This window comes from Haematobia irritans, chromosome 5, assembly GCF_050003625.1.
Source record: "Haematobia irritans isolate KBUSLIRL chromosome 5, ASM5000362v1, whole genome shotgun sequence".
NCBI lineage: Eukaryota > Metazoa > Arthropoda > Insecta > Diptera > Muscidae > Haematobia > Haematobia irritans.
Genome location: NC_134401.1, coordinates 7,761,373 through 7,786,958, shown reverse-complemented (window position 1 = coordinate 7,786,958; position 25,586 = coordinate 7,761,373). Strand labels below are relative to the sequence as shown.

The window sequence follows — 25,586 nt, the reverse complement described above, 5'->3', positions numbered from 1 at the left end:
GCCCCTTTACAAAGAATATCTCTTGTGAGTACCTGTTTCTGTTTAGTTTGGTAAAGATCATTAACCCACACACAAGGACATGGTCAAGATTCTTGGTATACAAAGAAACTACACCATAAAATAAATGCATAGGACTTTCAACACTGCAAAATTAAGTTTCATATTAAGTCATACATTTTTAGAACATATAATTACATTTCAATTATATTTTATAAATTTATTTTATGAAATAGATTTTGTAAATAAGTAATTACATTTTATTTATATATAATTTTTATTACAATTATTAAATTAAAGTTCATTTTTTTTTACATTGACTTAGTTTTAGTTTTGTTTACATTGTTTTAGTTACATTTTATTTAACTTCGAGTCGAAACCCTTTGTAGTTAGTACCCAACTTTATTTTATTATGGTTATAAATATTATAAATAAATAATTTTATTTAACTTTAGTTTAAATTTATGTTACAATTAATTTAATTTTTAATTTTTTAAGTTTTTTAATTGCTCACAGAGTAATTTATTTTCATTTAATTCAATTTGATCACAATTTTCAACTCCATGAATAGCTCATATATACCTCACTGTATAGCACGTTTCCATAGATGTCAACTTGTCTGAATAACTATTCAGTACCAATAGTCTCATCCATTTAAGTGCATACATATATGGTTAACTCAGGATTGAATTGAATAAGGCCTTCACCTACTACAATAGATCATTGAAAGTCTACAGCCACTAGGAAGCAAATCATACCATGTTACCCACGGTCATAGTGCGCATAATATCGTAATAATGAAAATATTTTTTTTTTATTTCACTATTGTCAAATTAAACATTTTGTTACTAGATGGATCTAGTGTATACTGGTGGTTGTACTTGCTAAATCAATTCCAGAGGTTTATGCACACGCTAATACTGGTTTTAATTTATATTGGAACAGCACTGCCAGATTAAAATTTTTCAATAATATCGTTACGATGCATTTTCTATATAATTTTAAATTTTTAAAAGACACAGCGTCTTTTAATTGAAACGCTTCGCTCTATTGCTTAGTACTAAGTTCGTATCTGCGAAAAACGAATATCTTCATTTATCGCCGTAAATAGGGTCTCAAATGCAGGGATGTTAACTTATTTATGCGAAATAATATGACTGCCTATTTTTCGTGCGAAAAATCCAGAGTTGTACAAATATGTGTTTGATAATGCTCAAAACAAAGATTTCGCATTTATTCCGCGCTAATGCTTAGTAAAGGGTGATTTGTTAAGAGCTTGATAACTTTTAAAAAAAAAAAAACGCATAAAATTTGCAAAATCTCATCGGTTCTTTATTTGAAACGTTAGATTGGTCCATGACATTTACTTTTTGAAGATAATTTCATTTAAATGTTGACCGCGGCTGCGTCTTAGGTGGTCCATTCGGAAAGTCCAATTTTGGGCAACTTTTTCGAGCATTTCGGCCGGAATAGCCCGAATTTCTTCGGAAATGTTGTCTTCCAAAGCTGGAATAGTTGCTGGCTTATTTCTGTAGACTTTAGACTTGACGTAGCCCCACAAAAAATAGTCTAAAGGCGTCAAATCGCATGATCTTGGTGGCCAACTTACCGGTCCATTTCTTGAGATGAATTGTTCTCCGAAGTTTTCCCTCAAAATGGCCATAGAATCGCGAGCTGTGTGGCATGTAGCGCCATCTTGTTGAAACCACATGTCAACCAAGTTCAGTTCTTCCATTTTTGGCAACAAAAAGTTTGTTAGCATCGAACGATAGCGATCGCCATTCACCGTAACGTTGCGTCCAACAGCATCTTTGAAAAAATACGGTCCAATGATTCCACCAGCGTACAAACCACACCAAACAGTGCATTTTTCGGGATGCATGGGCAGTTCTTGAACGGCTTCTGGTTGCTCTTCACTCCAAATGCGGCAATTTTGCTTATTTACGTAGCCATTCAACCAGAAATGAGCCTCATCGCTGAACAAAATTTGTCGATAAAAAAGCGGATTTTCTGCCAACTTTTCTAGGGCCCATTCACTGAAAATTCGACGTTGTGGCTCGTTAGTATGTCTATTCATGATGAAATGTCAAAGCATACTGAGCATCTTTCTCTTTGACACCATGTCTGAAATCCCACGTGATCTGTCAAATACTAATGCATGAAAATCCTAACCTCAAAAGAATCACCCTTTACTAAGTTCGTTTCTGCGAAAAACGAATATCTTCATATATCTCCGTAAATAGGGTCTCAATCCCAGGTTAGGTTAGGCTCCCAGGGTTGTATAAATATGTGTCTGAAAATGCTCAAAACAAAGATTTCGCATTTATTCCGCGCTAACGTTTTTTATATAGAGTATAACAGTTTTTCGTGCGAAACGTGATCTTAGTACTAGGCTAATCAGAGCATTATTATCAGGGTTATGTATACTGACGGAGTGAGAACGTTATTCAGCTAGGCGAAATTAAAAGTTGTCTATAGAAAACGTTACACAGTCAGAAAAACTTATTTAGCCCAGCTAAATTAAAGTTTTGCCATAGAAAACCCTATTCAGCCCGACTAATGTTAAAGTTTTCTTGAATAAATTCTTATATAGCGTCGCTGAATTCAAGTTTTTTCATAGAAGCCCTTATTTAGCCAGGCTTAATTAAAGTTTTTCTATCAAAAATTATCATCAGCTGGGCCAAATTAATGTTTTCTCATAGCCAGACTCAATTTTTTCTTTAGCCAGACTCAATTTTTTTTTTCTTTAGCCAGACTGAATTTAAAAATTTCTTTCACTTTATTCAGACAGGCCAAATTAATGCTTTCTTAAGGAAACCCTTATACAGCCTGGCTGAATTTAAAGTTTCCCTATATAGCAGAGCTGAATTAACGTTTTCTTGTAAGAAACCTTAGAAACCCTAATTCAACTAGACCAAAATAAAGTTTTCCTATCGAAAAACTTATTCAGCTAGACCAAAATTATGTTTTCTTATGGAAAACTTTTAACAGCCACAGTATATTTAAAGTTGTCCCATAGAAAAACTCATTCAGCCAGGCTGAATTAAAGTTTCCCCAATGAAAAATCTTATTCAGCCTGGCTGAATTAAAGTTTTCCTAGAGAAAACCTTATACAGCCAAAATGAGTTCAAAGTTTTCCTATAGAAAACCCTATTCATCCAGGCTGAATTAAAGTTCGCATGTAGGAAATCTTATTCACTTATGCTGAATTACAGATTTCCTATGGAAACCCTTATTCATAGGAAGACTTAGTCAGCTAGGAAAAAAAGTTTTCTGAAAGGAAACCTTATATAGCTATGCCAAATTAACATTTTCTTATAGAAAAACCAATATAGACATGCTGAATTTAAAGTTTTTCTATGGAAAACTTTGTTCATGCAAGTGAAATTATTTTTTTCTTATAGAATATCGGAGTCAATTTAAAGTTTTCTGATAGCAAACCTTATTCAGTCAGGCTGAATTAAAGTTTTCCTATAGAAACCTTATTCAGCCAGGCTGTATTAATTTTTTCCTATAGAAACCTTATTCAGCCAGGCTGAATTAAAGTTTTCCTATAAAACACTTTATTCAGCCAGGCCAAATTAATGCTTTCTTAAGGGAAACCTTATACAGCCTGGCTAAATTTAAAGTTTCCCTATAGAAAACCTTATCCAGCCAGGCTGAATCAATGTTGAATTAAAGTTTTCGTAGAGGAAACCTTTTACAGCAGGAGTGAATTTAAAGTTTACTTATTGAAAACCTTATTAAGCCGGACTGAATTAAAATTTTCCTATAGAAACCTTATTCAGCCAGGCTGAATTAAAGTTTTCCTATAGAAAACCGTATTCACCCCAGCTGAATTAAAGTTTTCATATAGAAAACCTTATTCAGCTCAGCTGAATGAAAGTTTTCCTATCGAAAACCTTATCCAGCCAAGCTGAATTAAAATTTTCCTATCGAAAACCTTATCCAGCCAAGCTGAATTAAAATTTTCTTATAGAAAAGCTTATTCAGCCAAACTGAATATATAATTTTCTTATAGAAAAGCTTATTCAGCCAAACTGAATTTATAATTTTTCTGTAAAAACCCCTTAATCAGCCCCGCATAGTTAAACCTTGGTCACTTTTGCCCATGTTTCTATGATTCACACATTGTTTAACCTTTCAATGAACAAAAAAACAATAATATTAGCAATAATAACACTTTCCAAATGCACTCATATACAAATGCTAGAACCCCTGGAGCTATTAACCATCTAAGGAGGTGAATCAGATGTCTTTGGGATAATAAAACGAAAAGTGTTAACATTGAAAATCGACAAATCACTGTGATAATTACTTTTCCCATATCCATATAAATCAAAAATACACGATTATCCAAAATGTTTTTTTTTTATAAAATTTCCTTGAAAGAGGCTACCATGCGGGATGCTAAGAATGCTCAATATGCAAGAGAACAGTGTTGCCGTCTATTTGTTTATTTGATTGGAAAATGATGAGCGAAATTTAATGTGGATGTTGATGTTTGTTTGTTTTCCCACCATGTATCATTTTTATTTCATATTCAAAGGAAGAACACTTGTATGTGGTATTAACTGTTTGCTGCTTATTTTCTTTCCTGTATAAGTTTATTATTATTTTTTTTTAACTTGAATTTTGTTTATGTGATTTGTGGATGTTGCATCAAATATATGAGGCTGTGAATGTGCGCCTTCACTAGAGATGCCGATTTTTTATCTATCAATAGAGTTTCATTTGGACTAAACGTTTTTAATGTAATTCAGCCAGGTCAAATAAAGTTTTCTATAGGAAACCTTTAATTCAGCTGGGCTGAATAAGGTTTTCTATCGTTTCTAATTTAATTCTGAATAAGGTTTTCTATAGGAAAACTTTAATTCAGTCTTGCTGAATAAGGTTTCCTATAGGAAAACTTTAATTCAGTCTTGCTGAATAAGGTTTTCTATAGGAAAACTTTAATTCAGTCTTGCTGAATAAGGTTTTCTATAGGAAAACTTTAATTCAGCCTGATTGAATAATGTTTTCTATAGGAAAACTTTAATTCAGCCTGGCTGAATAAGGTTTTCTATAGGAAAACTTTAATTCAGCTTGGCGGAATAAGGGTTTCTATAAGGTTTCTATAATTCGGCCTGGCTGAATAAGGATTTCTATAGGAAAACTTTAATTCAGCCTGGCTGAATAAGGTTTTCTATCGTTTCTAATATATTTCGGCCAGGCTGAATAAGGATTTCTATAGGAAAACTGTAATTCAGTCTGGCTAAATAAGGCTGAATAAGGTTTTCAATAGAAAAACTTTAATTCAGCCTAGCTGAATAAGGATTTCCATAGAAAAATTTTAATTCAGCTTAGCTGAATAAGGTTTTCTATCGTTTCTAATTTAATTCAGTCAGGCTGAATAAGGATTTCTATAGAAAAACTGTAATTCAGTCTGGGTGAATAAGCTTTTCCATTGGAAAACTTTAATTCAATCTGGCTGAATAAGGTTTTCTATATGAAAACTTTAATTCAGGTTAGGTTTTCTTTACGAAAACTGCAATTCAACCTGGCTGAATAAGCACTTCGATAGGAAAACTTTAATTCAGTCCTGCTTAATAAGGTTTACTATAGGAAAACTTTAATTCAGCCAGGCTGAATAAGGGTTTCTATAAGAAAACTTTAAATCGGCCTGACTAAATAGGGGTTTCCGTAAAAAAAAAACTTTATTTCAGCCTGGCTGAATAAGGTTTTCCACATTATTTCAGACTTTTTGAATTAGGTTTTCCAGAGGATTGACATCCCTAAGATATCAATATATTTCATATACACGGAGTAGAAACAGCTTTCCATTTTTATAAAAGTGAATATGTTTTGCTCAACGAAAATCTTATGTGACGTCATTAATAAGAAAATCTATGAGGAATTACTAAGAACTTTGCTAAAAAATTAAAGATGAGTTGTTTGAATAATTTTTTGTTTTTGCCGTATTGTGTGTGTTGTTTTTTTGTTTTTTTTTTGTTTTTCTTTTTTTGAAAAGTGTTAAGTGAGCAATTACTGTTCTCCTGCCTTATCTAGCGATTGCTGTCGATATTCATAAGCAATAGATTTTAACAGATTTTCAATAAGTTTCTAACAAAATTCGATTTTTTCTTCCAATTTATGTGTTATTTGTTATTTTTGGTAACACTTATATTTCAAATTTTATTTTTGGCCATGGTCCATGGGGCTTGTTTGTGTGTGTGTCTTTTTGCTTGATTTAGTTATATGACCTTTATAATATTTTTAGACTTTAATGTAATTTGTAAAATTATTTTTAAAAATAATTTTAACACAAGTGAGTATTTGCCATCCACCCCAAAAAGTTTTACCAATATGAAATGTTGTAATGTTTAATTTGTGAATGAAATAGTGCATATAATTGCTTCGTATACAGGTGGATATATTTTCAATATTTTTTGATAAAGTAAATTAATTTTTTTACAAAACCAATGCCTTGTTCTAATAAAATCGCCTAAGTAGATCTTTATCCAATTTAAATGAATATTGGATAAAATTTTAATAATTGTTATTCTAACAAATCAAAAATATGGCATATACAAATTTTCCAATTGACCAAAATTTGTTTACAAATAATCATCTCCAACTGCCTCTAAGCCAAACACATAGCACTATGCCAAAGTGTTAATTGCTTGTAAATCATAAGGAAACAAGTGTTCATTAAAATTGACATAAAACACACTGCTGCCAATTCGAATTTCTTCAACTAACGATATTCCCTTTCTCTCTCTTTCTCTTCCAGAGATATGAAAAATCCTATTATTGTCAGAATATATAGGTATTTCATTCAAAATGCATATGGAAATGTAATTGAAATGAAATTGCATTTTTATGACCACTACATCAATAAATAAACAATAATATTTATTTGAGGTAAGTTGAATTGGTTACTTTATTGTGATACTTAAATAGAAATTATTTTTAGTAATACAAACGAGAATGTAATTACAAATGGAAGACCTTAAAGAGATGAATCTATATTTCAAAGAGCATTTAATTCTAAGAGACAGCTTTTCCATTGCAATACTAAAGTGCTAGATTCAGTGATAAGGTAATCAGGGTTGCCAAAATTTTCTATAGAAATAAAATTTTGCAAAAATTTTCTATGGAAATAAAATTTTGACAAAATTTTCTATAGAAATAAAACTTTAACGAAATTTCTCATAGAAATACAATTTTGACAAAAATTTCTCATAGAAATAAAATTTTGACAAAATTTTATATACTCGTAGAAATAACATTTTGACAAACTGTTCTATAGAAATAAAATTTCAACAAAAATTTCTATAGAAATAAAATTTTAACAAAAATTTACATAGAAATAAAATTTTAACAAAAATTTATATAGAAATAAAATTTTCCAAAATTTTCTATAGAAATAAACTTTTGCACAAATTTTCTATAGAAAAAAAAAGTTTGACAAAATTTTCTATAGAAATAAAATTTTAACAAAATTTCTCATAGAAATAAAATTTTGACAAAAATTTCTATAGAAAATTATTTTGAGAAAATTGCCATAGAAATAAAATTTTGACAAAAAAATTCTATGGAAATAAAATTTAAAAAAAAATCTATAGAAATAAAATTTTGCCAAACTTTTGTACAGAAATAAACTTAAAAAAATGTATAGATACAAAAATATGCAAAAAATTTTATATAGAAATAAAATTTTCTATAGAAATAAAATTTTGAGAAAATTCTCTATAGAAATAAAATTTTGCAAAAATTTTCTATGGAAATAAAATTTTGACAAAATTTTCTATAGAAATAAAATTTTATTCTTGACAACATTTTCTATAGAAATAAAATTTTAACAAAATTTCTCATAGAAATAAAATTTTGACAAAAATTTCTATAGCAACACAATTTTGACAAAATTTTCTATAGAAATAAAATTTTGACAAAATTTTCTATAGAAATAAAATTTTGACAAAATTTTCTATAGCAACATAATTTTGACAAAATTTTCTATAGAAATAAAATTATATGTTATGTTGCTTATATATATGTTGCTATAGAAATTTTTGTCAAAATTTTATTTCTATGAGAAAAAATTTAAAATTTTATTTCTATAGAAAATGTTGTGAAAATTTTATTTATATAGAAAATTTTGTCAAAATTTTATTTCTTTAGAAAACTTTATCCAAATATTATTTCTATAGAAAATTTTGTCAAAATTTTATTTCTTTAGAAAGTTTTGTCAAAATATTGTTTCTATAGAAAATTTTTGCAAAATTTTAGTTTGCAAAAATTTTCTATAGAAATAACATTTTGACAAAATTTTCTATAGAAATAAAATTTTGACAAAATTTTCTATAGAAATAAAATTTTGACAAAATTTTCTATAGAAATAAAGTTTTGACAAAATGTTCTAAACAAAATTTTCTATAGAAATAAAATTTTGACAAAATTTTCTATAGAAAAAACATTTTGACAAAATTTTATATAGAAATAAAATTTTGACAAAATTTTATATAGAAATAAAATTTTAACAAAAATTTCTATAGAAATAAAATTTTGCAACAATTTTCTATAGAAATAAAATTTTAACAAAAATTTCTATAGAAATACATTTTTTACAAAATTTGCGATAAAAATAAAATTTTCACAAAATTTTCCATAGAACATTATTTTTAGAAAATTGTCATAGAAATAAAATTTTGACAAAATTTTCCGTAAAATAAAATGTTGACAAAATATCTATGGAAATAAAACAAAAAAAAATCAATAGACATAAAATTTTGTACAGAAATAAACTTTAAAAAAATTTTATAGATAAAAAAATATGCAAACATTTTATATAGAAATCAAAATTTGCGATAAATTTCTTTAAAAGGGCTAGATTCAGTGATTCTGTAATTACTAATCAGAGACCTTAAAGAGAGGAGTCTATACTTCAAAGAGGATTTACTTTTAAGATGCAAAACTGAAGCATGAGATTCTGTGAGAAGATATTTACTAATGTGAGACCTTAACAAGTATATACAGCACTAAGTTCGGCAGGGCCGAATCTTAAATACCCACCACCATGAACCAAATGTTAGGGTTTCCTTTGAAATTTCAGGAGGGCTTGAGGACTTGAGGACACTTCCCGAAGATAAATTTAAAGATTTCACCTATGAGGACTATATCAGATTCTGGATTTATAAGAACCATTTTTGTTTGAGTTTTAGAGGAATCATTAACATCTCTTGTAAGTGTGCAAGAAAATTATAAAATAACGTCTTGATTTGAAGTCTTAAATCTGTAGAAGTAAAATCTGGAAATTTTATATTGAGTTTCAAGCAATTTTCATGATCAGTGCGCCTTCTACACCCTCAAGAAGTGAAGTCGGTCTATATGGATGCATTACCAAATGGACCGATAAAAACTTAATCCAATACACGTTTTTGTGAGCCTAAATAACCAGAATATTTACAATTCCAGGCAAATCAGATAAAATACTACGGTTTCTAGAAACCCAAGGAGTTAAATCGGGAGATCGTTCTTATGGGGGCTATACTAAAATATGGACCGATACTCACCGTTTTCGGCACACCTCTTTATGACCCGAAAATACCTCTAGATTTCCAATTTCAGGCAAATAGGATAAAAACTTCGGATTCTAGAAGCCCAAGAAGTAAAATCGGGAAATCGGTCTATATGGGGGCTATACCAAAATATGGACCGATACTCACCATTTTCGGCACACCTCTTTATGATCCTAAAATACCTCTAGATTTCTAATTTCAGACAAATTGGATAAAAACTACGGTTTCTATAAGCCCAAGGTCGGTTTATATGGGGACTATATCAAAACTTGGACCGATATAGCCCATCTTCGAACTTGACCTGCCTGCAGACAAAAGACGAGTTTATGCAAAATTTCAGCACGATTGTTTCATTATTGAAGACTGTAGCGTGATTACAACAGACAGACAGACAGACGGACAGACGGACATCGTTATATCGTCTTAGAATTTCTCCCTGATCAAGAATATATATACTTTATATAGTCGGAAATCGATATTTCGAAGTGTTACAAACGGAATGACAAACTTATTATACCCCCGTCACCATTATATGGTGGTGGGTATAAAAAGATGAGTGTATATTTTAAAGAGCATTGAGTTTTAAGAGGCAAATTTGGCAATGCAAAAATTAAACGCAGTGAGTAGGTAATTACGAACGAGATACCTTAAAAAGAGGAGTCTATATTTCAAAGACATTTAGTTTTAAAAGGCAAATTTTTTTCAATCCAAAAAATAAAGCTAGATGTCTCTGAAATCAATGCCATTTGTGTGTTTGATAAATTTCTGTATTAAAAGCCGAAAAAGTAATAAAATAATTATGACAGAAAATTCAAATGGAAAGTGTGTGTGTGAAAAAATGAATAGTTTTTGTGACTTCTAGAGAAATTTGTCAATTTCAAGTTTTTCTTGGGCATTTGTTTACATTTGTTTTGCTTATTGGCAGAGCACAAGATAGCCTCTTAATGGCCAAACTCTCTTTGTTTGCATTTTTTCTTAGAGAATATAATATTCTCCATATAATAGATTGAGTTAATTTATTGATTAGTTTCTTATCTCTAAAAAAAAGACTATGCTAATTTTAGCAAAAATAAAAAAATAATAAAAAGTCAAGAAATTTTGCAATCATTATTCATTTGCACGAGCGCAGCTTAAAGTCTCAAAGCTCCTTGAAAATGAAAATGAAAATTAATTTCATAGTAATAACAGTGTTGGGAATATTTTCATATGTAAGTATGTAAAATAATTGAAGGAAATATGATGTAAGTAACAAAATCTTTTATTATAGAGCCTTGGCGATGAAGTCAGTTCATCGAATACTCCATCTCTCACAAAAAACGATTCTTTTGCATTAATTCTCAAAGAAACTAAATTTGTCACGAAGGAAGTGAAATCACTTATTGAAAAGACTTTACCTCAATTGCCCAATGACCAAGAATACGAAATAGATCGTAAAAGATTCGAAGAATATCTTCAACTATACAGGCAATATCGGTCTGCCTTACCCGAGGATTGTGGTGAAAAAGCTTTAGAATTTTATGAATCACAAAATACTTTTATCCATTTGTATTTAATGAATAACATAAAATCTCCTCGAGCTGTAGAAGTTGTTCGACTATTAAATGACAATGGAATGCAAAATATTCAAAAATTGATCGATGAAAAACGTAAGCTGCATAATTTCGAAGCGGTTCAATGGAAACTTTTTGAGCAATATATATTGGATGGTCATTGTTAATAGGGGATAATGTAAAATTGGGAAAAATTGTAAATGAATAAAAAACGAATAAAACCTTTAATGAAATTATTATCGTCCAACAAACGGGAACTAAAGGGGATGGGAATATCCCAGACTGCTACCTTCAAAATTCAAAACAATTGATTTTTAGTTAAAAAAAAATAGATCCCATATCATTAACTTATTTATATAGAAAATTTTACCAAAATTTTATTTCTATCGAAAATTTTGTCAAAATTTTATTTCTATAGAAAATTATGTAAAAATTTTATCTCTATAGAAAATTTTATCAAAATTTTCTTTCTATAGATAATTTTTTTTTAATTTTTGATAAAATTTTATTTCTATAGAAAATTTTATCAAAATTTTATTTCTAAGAAAATTTTATCAAAATTTTATTTCTAAGAAAATTTTATCAAAATTGTATTTCTATAGAAAATTTTGTCAAAATTTTATTTCCATAGAAAATTTTGTAAAAATTTTATTTCTACAGAAAAATTCGTCAAAATTTTATTTCTACAGAAAATTTGGTCAAAATTTTATTCTATTTTGTCAAAATTTTATTTCTATTTTGTCAAAATTTTATTTCTATAGAAAGCTTTGTCAAAACTTTATTTCTATAGAAAAATTGGTCAAAATTTTATTACTAAAGAAAATTTTGTCAAAATTTTATTTATATAGAAAATTTTGTCTAAATTTTATTTCTATAGACAATTTTGTCTAAATTTTATTTCTATAGAAAATTTTGTCAAAACTTTATTTATATAGAAAATTTTTTCAAAATTTTAAATTTTGACAAAATTTTATTTCTGTAGGAAAATTTGTCAAACTTTTATTTCTATAGAAAACGTCAAAATTTTATTTCTATAGAAAATTTGGTCAAAATTTTATTACTAAAGAAATTTTTGTCTAAATTTTATTTCTATAGAAAATGTTGTAAAAAATTTATTTCTGTAGAAAATTTTGTCAAAATTTTATTTATATAGACAATTTTGTCAAAATTTTATTTATATAGAAAAATTTTTCAAAATTTTATTTCTATAGAAAATTTTGTCAAAATTTTATTTCTATAGAAAATTTTGTAAAAATTTTATTTCTGTAGAAAATTTTGTAAAAATTTTATTTCTATAGAAAATTTTGTCAAAATTTTATTTCTATTTTGTCAAAATTTTATTTCTATAGGTAATTTTGTCAAAATTTTATTTCTGTAGGAAAATTTGCCAAAATTTTATTTCTATAGAAAACGTTGTCAAAATTTTATTTCTATAGAAAATTTGGTCAAAAATTTATTACTTAAGAAAATTTTGTCTAAATTTTATTTCTATAGAAAATGTTGTAAAAAATTTATTTCTGTAGAAAATTTTGTCAAAATTTTATTTATATAGACAATTTTGTCAAAATTTTATTTATATAGAAAAATTTTTCAAAATTTTATTTCTATAGAAAATTTTGTCAAAATTTTATTTCTGTAGAAAACTTTGTCAAAATTTTATTTCTGTAGAAACATTTTTCAAAATTTTATTTCTATAGAAAATTTTGTCAAAATTTTATTTATATAGACAATTTTGTCAAAATTTTATTTATATAGAAACATTTTTCAAAATTTTATTTCTATAGAAAATTTTGTCAAAATTTTATTTATATAGACAATTTTGTCAAAATTTTATTTATATAGAAACATTTTTCAAAATTTTATTTCTATAGAAAATTTTGTCAAAATTTTATTACTAACGAAAATTTTGTCTAAATTTTGTTTTCTATAGGTAAGTTTGTCAAAATTTTAAATTTTGACAAAATTTTATTTCTGTAGGAAACTTTGTCAACATTTTATTTCTATAGAAAACTTTGTCAAAATTTTATTTTTATAGAAAACTTTGTCAAAATTTTATTTCTATAGAAAATTTGGTCAAATTTTTATTACTAAAGAAAATTTTGTCAAAATTTTATTTCTATAGAAAATTTTGTCAAAAATTTTTTTCTATTTTGTCAACATTTTATTTCTATAGGTAATTTTGTCAAAATTTTATTTCTGTAGGAAAATTTGTCAAAATTTTATTTCTATAGAAAATTTGGTCAAAATTTTATTACTAATGAAAATTTTGTCAAAATTTTATTTCTATAGAAAATTTTGTCAACATTTTATTTCTATAGATAATTTTGTCCAAATTTTGAATTGTGACAAAATTTTATTTCTATAGAAAATTTTGTCAAAATTTTATTTCTATAGAAAATTTTGTCAACATTTTATTTCTATAGAAAATTTTCTCAAAATTTTATTTCTATAGGAAATGTTGTCAAAATTTTATTGAAAAAATAAAAATTTTAAAGAAAACATTGTGAACTGTCTTCTAATTAAAATTTCTTTATTCTAAAGAAATTTGTCCTTAATAATGTGTAAATTGAGTGTCCAAAAATGTAAGTTGCATACTATTTCATAATAGGTCAATATTTTTTTTAAGTGTATATATATACCTGTTTACTACAGCTGTCATATCAAACGATTTTCATGTTTTGCTTTTTGGGCATCTTTTCGAAATTCCAAGAAATTTTATTATTTTTATTTAGAAAATTTAAAAATATGTAAATAATTATTTTCATTCGACTCTTATCAATCAATGGGCATTAGCTTTAAATATTAGTTTAACTGATACTGTGTATTCATGTTCCAGAATTCTTATCTATAACAGACAGAGAAATCTCTAAATTGCAGACCTGCAATAATTATTCAACAACAAAGTCTAGTTATTACAAATTGCTCGAAAGATTTTGTAATCAATAGACATTTGGAGGTGTAACGAAATAGAAAGAACGAGTAGCGAATATTATAATTAAAAATTAAAAAAAATGAAAATTTTTATTACAATTACTATTGTTGTTGCTGTATTGACACAGGTAAGCCAATATTCTAATAACAAATTCAAAAAAAAAAAAATAATATAATATCCTATTCCGTTAGGTCCTTGCCGAAGATTCTTCTCAGAAAAAAGAAAATGAAAATTTTGCCCTTATTCTCAAAGAAGTGAAAGCTGTAACTGTGGCAGTTAAATCTCTACTTGCGAAGACTTTACCAAATCTACCATCCAATGATCCAGAATATGATTTACATCGTAAAAGATTCCAAGAATATCTGCATCTCTATAATGAATATCAGGAATCATCTGAGAAAGAATGCTCTGGCGAAAAGGCTTTAAAATTCTATGATGCTCACAATTCTTTTCTTCATTTATATATGTGGGGTCATCTGAAAGAATCAAAATCGCAAGAAGTTCTTCAACTATTAAATGATAATGGTCTACAGGATGTTGTCCAGATGAATGAGGAAAAACGTAAGCAACATAATTTTGATAATGTTAATTGGAAACAATTTGAACAATATGTGGCAGCAGGACATTGTTAATTTGCACAAAAAATATGGTAAAAATAAAAATATTAAAAATAAATGATTTTAAAATACTGATTATGTTAAATAAAGACAAATATGAGAGAAATTTCAATTGGAACGAATGAAATTTGCTTCTCCAGGAGGGTTAAGAATTAAAATCTGTTGTCACTGAAAGAAGGGAAGAAATTCTAGACAAGCGGAGATTTCTTTTAAAAAAAAATCTCTAAAAATAAGTAAAAAAGTTTGAGACAATCGCAGAATCGTTTGTCATAAATTTGGGTTTAATTACTCTCAAAGAGAATACTTTCGGAAGTTAACGTGATTTCCACGGACGGACGGACGGACATCACTGGATCGACTCAGGATTTCACCAAGGCCCAAAATACATATAGAGTATATGTATTTTGGGTTCTAAGACCAATATTTCAATGTGTTACAAACGAAATGACAAAGTTAGTATTCCCCCCATCTTATACTGGAGGTTTGGGAATGGGAACATTTCATTAAAATTACAGCCAAAAATAGGTCACTTCTGGTTTAAATCTGGTTCGAAGGACCATGAATATTGTAGTAGTTCCTAGGAAAATTATTCCTACTATGGAGATCTAGAACTTAAGTTCCATTCAAGGGAAACTCGGATTCTTTGACTTAAGGTGAAGACTATTGCTGAACTTTACTTCAAACACTAGTGACATTTACAACACCATGTAAAAGATGTGATGAAGGGCTTAGGCTCGTGCCAAAGATTTTTTAAGTGTACAAATTTGATACGAGAAACGTTTCGTTTTGCATTTGTATTGAAAATCTCTGGATTGACGAGATTCCTACTGTCCCCAACTACTATGGAGATCCAAAATTTAGGATCCATCCGAGGCAATTCGTAAGGCCAAGACTATAATTTAAACACTAGTGACATTTACATCACCATATAAAAATATGATGAAGAGCTTACACACAACAAAATAATTTTTGGATTCAAACACGAAGTCTTCAATCACATTCAAATGATAGTATCAATCACCAAGTCAATTCAAAACTTAATAAATCCAATTAAAAAACTAAATTGATACTATAAAGGTTTTGATTGATTTTTGTTTTAATTATATTTTTGATTGAATATTTTTGAAAATTCTATTAAAATTTTAATTGGAAATATTTCGGTGAAAATTTTTTCTATGTAGGCTCGTGCCAGAGATTTTAAGATTTTTTTTTCAGTGAACAAATTGGATAGAAGAAATGTGTTTTTTGCCTTTATGATAATAATCTCTGGATTAACGAGATTCCTACTGTCTCCAACTACTATCTAGCGAAACCGTAGCCAAGGGAACGGGTTTGAAATAATTAGTGGGGAAAGAAGATCCTCTTGAGATTCACTACTTCTCTCATACAAAAAACCTCCTTGTCATTGATCTTTGATATGAGAGAAGTTCACCACTTGTGGTATCACAATGGTCTGAAGTGTCTAAGTGTTTTAGAAATATCGAACTACCAGAACCCATCTATCCCATCCCTACTTTTATCTTTAAATGGATCACAAATGAAGGAAACTATGAATTCAAGTCAATTTCTTTTTTAATAGTAAAGTGGTTTGGCTATAATGTTCCCTCTTTCAAAAAAAAAATTCCCCTGATCCTTTAAAATGTTATAAGGTCGATACACCCTAATAAATATATTTTAGATGAGAGTAAAACCCGATGTATTAAACTACATTTTTAACATGAAATCAATCATTTTAGCATATGTAAAAAAAATAAAAATCCAAGTCATTCTTATCTCCAAGTTCAATGGTGATCATTCAAAAAGATCATTTTTGATAATCTTTTGAAAACAAAATTGTTTATAAATAAAACCTGGTGTATATGAAGTGAAACAGTAGACAATTGCAAATCACACGAAAAAGAGGAGATTTTTTTTAAAGATAATTCTAAGCAAAATGAAATTTCCATTATTAATTGCAATCATATTATATACAACAATGACTCAAGTAGGTATTATAATTTATAAATTAGTTTTTTTTTTCGAATATTACATTACCTTTCCTGGTTTTTAGCCTGTATTGGGAGAGAACGCTCTAAAAAGGTCACGACGCCAAGATATACCTCCGGTTGTAGATGAAACTAAACAATTGGCTGCCCAAGCCAACGAAATTATTGAACAAGTTCTACCTAAACTTCCCGCCACAGAAGCCTATGCGAAATATCGATCCAATTTACAAATGTACAAGGAAGACTTCCACACCTATAAAGAAAGACCTGGTTACCACAGGAGAATGGCTTCGAACTTTTTGAAAAGTTTAAATGAATTTTTGCAAGCCTATAGTGACAATGTCGGAGAGACCCCAGAACGCCTTGAAGTAGCAAAGTTTTTAAATGAAGCTGGTCTAGAGAAATTGCGACTGCATGTTCAACAGAAAATAGAAAAAGGGGAATATCGACATTTAATGAGAGGCTAATAAGAGATTGTAGAGAGATATAGAAAAAGGACTCTGAAACAAAGATATTCCGCGTATGTGTGCGAGTTTATAGACGATAATAATATTATTTTAATAATAAATTAAGTATTTAAACTATATATACACACTATACATAATTTTATTTTGTACTTTTACTTTGTGTAACAAAATTATTATAGAAATAAAATTTTAACAAAATTTTCTATAGAAATACAATTTTGACAAAAAATTTTCTATAAAAATTAAATGTTGACAAAATTTTCTATAGAAATAAAATGTTGACAAAATTTTCTATAGAAATAAAATTTTGACAATATTTTCTATAGAAATAAATTTTTGACAAAATTTTCTATAGAAATGTATTTTTTCCAAATTTTCTATAGACATAAAATTTTGACAAAAAATTTTCGATAGAAATAAAATTTTGACAAAATTTTCTATAGAAATAAAATTTTGCCAAAATCTCTATAGAAATAAAATTTTGACAAATTTTCCTATAGAAATAAAATTTTGACAAAATCATCTATAGAAATTAAATTTTGACTAAATTTTTTATAGAAATAAAATTTTTCATTTGTTTTGTTTTGTTATTGTTGGTTTTGTTCTTTAAGCATTGTTGTTGTTTTTTATTTCAGCTTAAAACCATACATTGACTAAACTACAAGAGTAGCTTAACCAACAGAGGAAAAGAATGTTTGTCAAATTTATTTGGGCAAAGCCCTATAGACTGCAAGATGGTTGGATGGACGCACGTTTCGGAATTACCACATTCCTCATCAGCATCCTCTACTTGCAGCAAAACTATCAACCAATTATCAGAATAAATTCAGGCAGTTTATTAAACCCAACAAAAACCACTCTTGAACCCTCCGAAAAAAGGTTTTACATTGATAGCCGGCTTATGCCGAAATAAATTCTAAACAAACATATCTCTTTTCCTATGCCACTGTCAAATCATCGATTTGAATTCACATGGCTGGGTTTATTTTGAGCGTGCCTCCTCTTCTTTTTCATTTGTTTTGTTTTGTTATTGTTGGTTTTGTTCTTTAAGCATTGTTGTTGTTTTTTATTTCAGCTTAAAACCATACATTGACTAAACTACAAGAGTAGCTTAACCAACAGAGGAAAAGAATGTTTGTCAAATTTATTTGGGCAAAGCCCTATAGACTGCAAGATGGTTGGATGGACGCACGTTTCGGAATTACCACATTCCTCATCAGCATCCTCTACTTGCAGCAAAACTATCAACCAATTATCAGAATAAATTCAGGCAGTTTATTAAACCCAACAAAAACCACACTTGAACCCTCCGAAAAAAGGTTTTACATTGATAGCCGGCTTATGCCGAAATAAATTCTAAACAAACATATCTCTTTTCCTATGCCACTGTCAAATCATCGATTTGAATTCACATGGCTGGGTTTATTTTGAGCGTGCCTCCTCTTCTTTTTCATTTGTTTTGTTTTGTTATTGTTGGTTTTGTTCTTTAAGCATTGTTGTTGTTTTTTATTTCAGCTTAAAACCATACATTGACTAAACTACAAGAGTAGCTTAACCAACAGAGGAAAAGAATGTTTGTCAAATTTATTTGGGCAAAGCCCTATAGACTGCAAGATGGTTGGATGGACGCACGTTTCGGAATTACCACATTCCTCATCAGCATCCTCTACTTGCAGCAAAACTATCAACCAATTATCAGAATAAATTCAGGCAGTTTATTAAACCCAACAAAAACCACACTTGAACCCTCCGAAAAAAGGTTTTACATTGATAGCCGGCTTATGCCGAAATAAATTCTAAACAAACATATCTCTTTTCCTATGCCACTGTCAAATCATCGATTTGAATTCACATGGCTGGGTTTATTTTGAGCGTGCCTCCTCTTCTTTTTCATTTGTTTTGTTTTGTTATTGTTGGTTTTGTTCTTTAAGCATTGTTGTTGTTTTTTATTTCAGCTTAAAACCATACATTGACTAAACTACAAGAGTAGCTTAACCAACAGAGGAAAAGAATGTTTGTCAAATTTATTTGGGCAAAGCCCTATAGACTGCAAGATGGTTGGATGGACGCACGTTTCGGAATTACCACATTCCTCATCAGCATCCTCTACTTGCAGCAAAACTATCAACCAATTATCAGAATAAATTCAGGCAGTTTATTAAACCCAACAAAAACCACACTTGAACCCTCCGAAAAAAGGTTTTACATTGATAGCCGGCTTATGCCGAAATAAATTCTAAACAAACATATCTCTTTTCCTATGCCACTGTCAAATCATCGATTTGAATTCACATGGCTGGGTTTATTTTGAGCGTGCCTCCTCTTCTTTTTCATTTGTTTTGTTTTGTTATTGTTGGTTTTGTTCTTTAAGCATTGTTGTTGTTTTTTATTTCAGCTTAAAACCATACATTGACTAAACTACAAGAGTAGCTTAACCAACAGAGGAAAAGAATGTTTGTCAAATTTATTTGGGCAAAGCCCTATAGACTGCAAGATGGTTGGATGGACGCACGTTTCGGAATTACCACATTCCTCATCAGCATCCTCTACTTGCAGCAAAACTATCAACCAATTATCAGAATAAATTCAGGCAGTTTATTAAACCCAACAAAAACCACACTTGAACCCTCCGAAAAAAGGTTTTACATTGATAGCCGGCTTATGCCGAAATAAATTCTAAACAAAAATTATTTACAAAATTTTCTATAAAAATAAAATTTTGAGAAAATTTTCTATAGCAATAAAATTTTGAGAATGTTTTCTATAGAAATAAAATTTTGACAAAATTTTCTGCAGAAATAAAATGTTGACAAAATTTTCTATAGAAATAAAATTTTGACAAAATTTCTTATAGAAATAAAATTTTGACAAAATTTTCTATAGAAATAAAATGTTGACAAAATTTTCTATAGAAATAAAAGTTTGACAAAATTTTCTATAGAAATAAAATTTTGACAAAATTTTCTATAGAAATAAAATTTTGACAAAATTTTCTATAGCAATAAAATTTTGACAAAATTTTCTGTAGAAATAAAATTTTGATAAAATTTTCTATAGAAATATAATTTTTTCCAAATTTTCTATAGAAATTAAATTTTGACAAAATTTTCTATAGAAATAAAATCTTGATAAAATTGTCTATAGAAATAAAATGTTGACAAAATTTTCTACAGAAATAAAATTTTGACAAAATTTTGTAAAGAAATAAAATTTTGTCAAAATTTTCTATAGAAATAAAATGTTGACAAAATTTTCTAAAGAAATAAAATTTTGTCAAAATTTGCTATAAAAATTTTGGCAAAACTTTCTATAGAAGGGAGCCACCGTGGTGCAATGGTTAGCATGCCCGCCTTGCATACACAAGGTCGTGGGTTCGATTCCTGCTACGACCGAACACCAAAAAGTTTTTCAGCGGTGGATTATCCCACCTCAGTAATGCTGGTGACATTTCTGAGGGTTACAAAGCTTCTCTAAGTGGTTTCACTGCAATGTGTAACGCCGTTCGGACTCGGCTATAAAAACGAGGTCCCTTGTCATTGAGCTTAACATGGAATCGGGCAGCACTCAGTGATAAGAGAGAAGTTCACCACTGTGGTATCACAATGGACTGAATAGTCTAAGTGAGCCTGATACATCGGGCTGCCACATAACCTAACCTAACCTAACCTCTATAGAAATAAAATTTTGACAAAATTTTCTATAGAAATAAAATTTTGACAAAATCTTCTATAGAAATAAAATTTTGACGAAATTTTCTATAGAAATAAAAATTTGACTAAATTTTCTATAGAAATAAAAATTTGAAAAAAATTTTCTATAGAAAAATTTTTGACCAAATTTTCTATAGAAATAAAATTTTGACTAAATTTTCTATAGAAATAAAGTTTGACAAAAATTTCTATAGAAATAAAATTTTGACAAAATTTTCTAAAAATACAATTTTGATAAAATTTTCTATAAAAAAAAATTCCAAAAATTTTCTATAAAAATAAAATTTTGACTAAATTTTCTATGGAAAAAGAGTTTGACAAAATTTTCTATAGAAATGAAATTTTTACAAAATTTTCTATAATAATAAAATCTTGACAAAATTTTCTATAGAAATAAAATGTTGATAAAATTTTCTATAGAAATAAAATGTTTACAAAATTTTCTACAGAAATAAAATTTTGACAAAATTTTCTATAGAAATAAAATTTTGACAAAATTTTCTGCAGAAATAAAATGTTGACAACATTTTCTATAGAAATAAAATTTTGACAAAATTTTCTATTGAAATAAAATTTCGACAAAATTTTCTATAGAAATAAAATTTTGACAAAATTTTCTATAGAAATAAAATGTTTACAAAATTTTCTATATTTGCAATATCTTTATAAATTTTAATTTTCTTATTTGCATGTTATCAATGTCTACCCAAAACATTGTAGCTAATAGGAGGGATTCGAAGAATTAACCTTTATTTCATACAAACCACAAAAATTTGATCAAAAACTGAAAAATAAGATACTTTTTAAATTTGGTAGATTAGTGTTATAATTTTCTTAAAATTCTGGTAGATTATTTTTGGCACGAGTGGAACCGTGCCATAGCTTTCATGTTTATGTAAACTATTCTTGGCAAAAAAAAATAAAATAAACATTTGCATCGGAGTTGAATTCAAGCTCTTACCAAATGTTCTAATAAATTAGATTTTTATTTCTTTTTCTGTTACCGATTTATGCTAACAAATACTACAATTTTATATTATAATTGTATCGAGTGTTATTACCAATAATTTTGATTTTATATATGTATAATAGTTTTATTGCTTATGTAAGAAAATAATGGTATTTAATTTTTTCCATTTCCATTCCTACATTTGTTTATATACATTTTATTAAACATGTAGCTTTATGGCTAAACAAAAAAGGTCTTATTTACGGAAAAAGATAATCCCATGTCAAGAGATTTGATGTTGAGTGTCCGGTTCACCTTAATCTAGGCGCATGGTCTGGCAGTCATTTTCGGTCATTGTCTGCCCCATCTACCTTAGACATTTATGAGGGGGTTATGACCACTGTGAAAAGATTTCTATATAAAATGTTCGTTGAGCACATTTTCAGCTAATTATCTCAGTAATTATCAGCATTATATTATTATTAAAATTCTTGATTTTTTTTTTTGATTTTGGAAAATTGTCAATTTTTCGATATGGTTGGTGTTGTTTGTTTTTGCCATCACCATCATGTGGGTGAGACAAATTTAAAAAAAATCTATTGTATGACTGGTCATACTATAAAAAACGCTAATGACGTGAATTTCATTGAAGGAATCGAAATTGTCAGACATTCTTTAGCACAATAAATAAAGGGAACATGACAAATACGAATACTTTATGATATTATGGGGGTTGAAATAAATTTTAGAAATATTTGAAATTATGGTGGTGGGAAGAAAAGGTGTTTAAGTAGGATTTTTTACATTCAAATCAAAGCAATTCCAAATTAAGTAAGAGCGATGTTCATATAAAGGCCGATGTCAACTATACCTAATCAGTGTTGCCAGTATTTTTCTAGGTCTTGTCCCCAAACTTCAATGGTTTTGTCCCTAAAATTCCCAAATTAAATCAAAATTCCTCACAAAAACTTTCTTCCCTTGAAATGACATCGTAATATTAGAATAATATTTTGGCGAAGCAGAGTGAAGCGGAATGTGGTACCACAATGTACTGAATAACCAATGTGAGCCTTACATAAGGGGTTGCCACTATACCTAACCAGTGTCTCCAGTGTTATTCTAGCTCTTGTCCCCAAATGTTGAAATAATTTCGTAAATCTAGAAAAATATGTTGTTAAAGCAGTGTGAAGTGTAAAATTTTGTGGGCAAAATTTCAAGTAGAATGTCAACGTTTTTATACCTCATCCGATAAGATTGATGAATGTCATACATATTATGTATATATTAGCATAAAGAGAGGCAAGGGTTTTTTGTTTTACGGACTCATTGAGCTTCTTTAAGAATTTTTTGGAGAATGTGTAAAATGCAAAAAAAAAAAATTCAAAAATTTTCAAAAATTCACAAACAAATCCCCAACTCAAAAATTAAAAAAAAAAATCGAAAATTCTCAACTCAAAAATACCCAAAACAAAATCCCAAATTTTTCAACAAATTTCCCACACAAAATCTCCAAGTCCCCAATTTTCTGAAATTTCCCCACCAAATCTCCAACTCATAATAGCCAAAAAATTAAATTCGCCACCACATCCCTAAAGGAAAAATCCCAAATTTTTCGAAAATTTCCTACCCAATCCCAAAATCCTCCAATTTCCTAAATTTATCCCCCAAATCCCCAAGTCTCCAGCTCGAAAATGTTTTCTACATCCACGAAATAAATTCCCAAACTTGTGGGGAATCCCCAATACTGCCATCACTGTACCTAACCCAACCTAGGTGTACGGTATGAATATCTTTAAAACATCTATCCAAAAATCATCCTCATCGCAACTACAACACCAACTGAAAAATTCCAACAAAGTCCCCAACTCAAAAATCCCCAAATTTCCGATATGTTCCCACCAAATCCCTAACTCAAAAATCCCCAAAAATTACCGAAAATTCCCCACCAAATTCCCAACTCAAAAATCCCCCAAATATCCAAAATTTCCCATCAAATCTTCTAAAAGTCCCAGTACTTTCGAGAATATCCCACCATATCAACAAGTCCCCAATCAAAAATCCCCAAATTTCCGAAATTTTCCCACAAAAACTTAATCATGAAATAAAATCCCCAACGTTTGAAGTAAATCCCTAGTACTTGCAACACTGTACCTAACCTAACCCGTATAAATATCTTTAAAAAAATCTATGGAATAATTATCGTCATTGCAACTTTGTCCCCTACTAAAATCCCCAATTCAAAAATCCCCAAATTTCCGAAATGTCCCCTCCAAATCCCTAACTCAAAAAATTGCCGAAAAATCCTCACAAAATCTCCAACACAAAAATCCCCTAAAAATCAAAAAAAAATCCCATCAAATCTCCTAAGCATTTTCAAGTATTTTCCACCAAGTCCCCAATTAAAAATCCCCAAATATCCGAAAATTTATCTTAAAAACTATTATCCCCATTCATGAAATAAAATCCCCAATGTTGGGAGTAAATCTCTACTACTGCCAATACTGTACCTAACCCTAACCTAAAGCGTATGAATATCTTTCTACTTTATCCCCAACTGAAATTTCCAAACAAAACCCCGACTAAAAAATCCCAAAAAATTTCCGAAATTTCCTCACCAAATCTCCAACTCAAAAATCCTTGAAAAAATTAAAAAATTACCTAAAATTCCCCACCAAATCCCCAACTCAAAAATCCCCTAAAAATCCAAAAATTTCCACCAAATCTCTTAAAAATTCCAGCATTTTCGAGAATTTCCCACCAAATCACCAAGTCCCCAAATTAATAATCCCTAAAATTCCGAAAATTTCCCACAAAAACTATTGTCCCCATTCAAGAAATAAAATCCTCAACGATGGGAGTAAATCCCTAGTACTGGCAACACTGTACCTAACCATAACCAAACCCGTATAAATATCTTCAAAAAAAATCTATCCAAAAATCATATTCATCTTAACTTCATCCCCAACTGAAATTTCCCAACAAATCCCCAAGTCCCCAACTCAAAAATCTACAAATTTCTGAAATTTCCCCACCAAATCCCCAACTCAAAAACCTACAAAAAATCCAAAAATTTCCGAAAATTTCCCAACAATCCCCAATTCCCCAAACAAAAATCCCCAAAATTCCGAAATTTCTCCACCAAATCCCCAGAGCTTCAACACAAAAAATGTTGACCCCATTCATGAAATAAAATCCCCAACATTGGGGGGGGGAAACCGTGGAGCCGCCATGGTGCAATGTTCGCATACCCGTCTTACATACACAGCGTTGTTTCGATAAAACACCAAAAAGTTTTTCAGCGATGTATTATCCACTCCCTTGTCATTGCGCCTAAAATATAATCTGGCAGCACTCAATGGTAAAGAGAAGTTCACCACTATGGTATCACAATGGTCTGAATAGTATAAGTGAGTCTGAAATATCGGGTTGCCACTATACCTAACCTAAGCTAATCTTGGGGGAAATTCCTAGTGCTGGCAACACTGTACCTACCCAACCTAGTCGTGAATATCTCTATAAAATCGAACCAGAAATCATCTACATCATAACTATTTGTAGATTTTACAGAATATAAAAGGAGAGATAAGTAGCGTTAACTAAATTTCGTTAATTTGATGTCATGAGAGAATTTCCTAAATATAATGAAACTTTTCTTTATTGTAAAGAATTTTAATGCTTTTAATTCTTTTATGGACTATTTATGGAAAACTATTTCAATTTTCTTTTAAATAATGAAAACTTCCATATTATTAATGAAAATGTTCCATGTTGTTATTTTCGTTAATTTAATTTAAAATTTTTTCTTGACTCAATTTTAAT

The 25,586-nt window shown here is 28.8% G+C and overlaps 4 protein-coding genes across 4 annotated transcripts in view; 3 read left to right on the top strand and 1 right to left on the bottom strand.

The window, feature by feature from the left end:
* The window catches only part of LOC142237788 (potassium channel subfamily K member 18), a 56,113-nt gene that overhangs the window by 12,519 nt on the left and 18,008 nt on the right, over positions 1-25,586 (bottom strand). The gene's annotated exons all lie outside the window — the stretch shown is intronic.
* LOC142237789 (uncharacterized) lies at positions 10,499-11,340 on the top strand. Its single transcript, XM_075309204.1, has 2 exons — positions 10,499-10,765; positions 10,825-11,340. Exons 1-2 carry the CDS (start codon positions 10,712-10,714, stop codon positions 11,272-11,274), a joined length of 504 nt encoding a protein of 167 aa, XP_075165319.1. The 5' UTR covers positions 10,499-10,711; the 3' UTR covers positions 11,275-11,340.
* LOC142237790 (uncharacterized) lies at positions 13,947-14,710 on the top strand. Its single transcript, XM_075309205.1, has 2 exons — positions 13,947-14,166; positions 14,231-14,710. Exons 1-2 carry the CDS (start codon positions 14,119-14,121, stop codon positions 14,669-14,671), a joined length of 489 nt encoding a protein of 162 aa, XP_075165320.1. The 5' UTR covers positions 13,947-14,118; the 3' UTR covers positions 14,672-14,710.
* On the top strand, positions 16,488-17,245 carry LOC142237791 (uncharacterized). Its single transcript, XM_075309206.1, has 2 exons — positions 16,488-16,640; positions 16,707-17,245. Exons 1-2 carry the CDS (start codon positions 16,590-16,592, stop codon positions 17,106-17,108), a joined length of 453 nt encoding a protein of 150 aa, XP_075165321.1. The 5' UTR covers positions 16,488-16,589; the 3' UTR covers positions 17,109-17,245.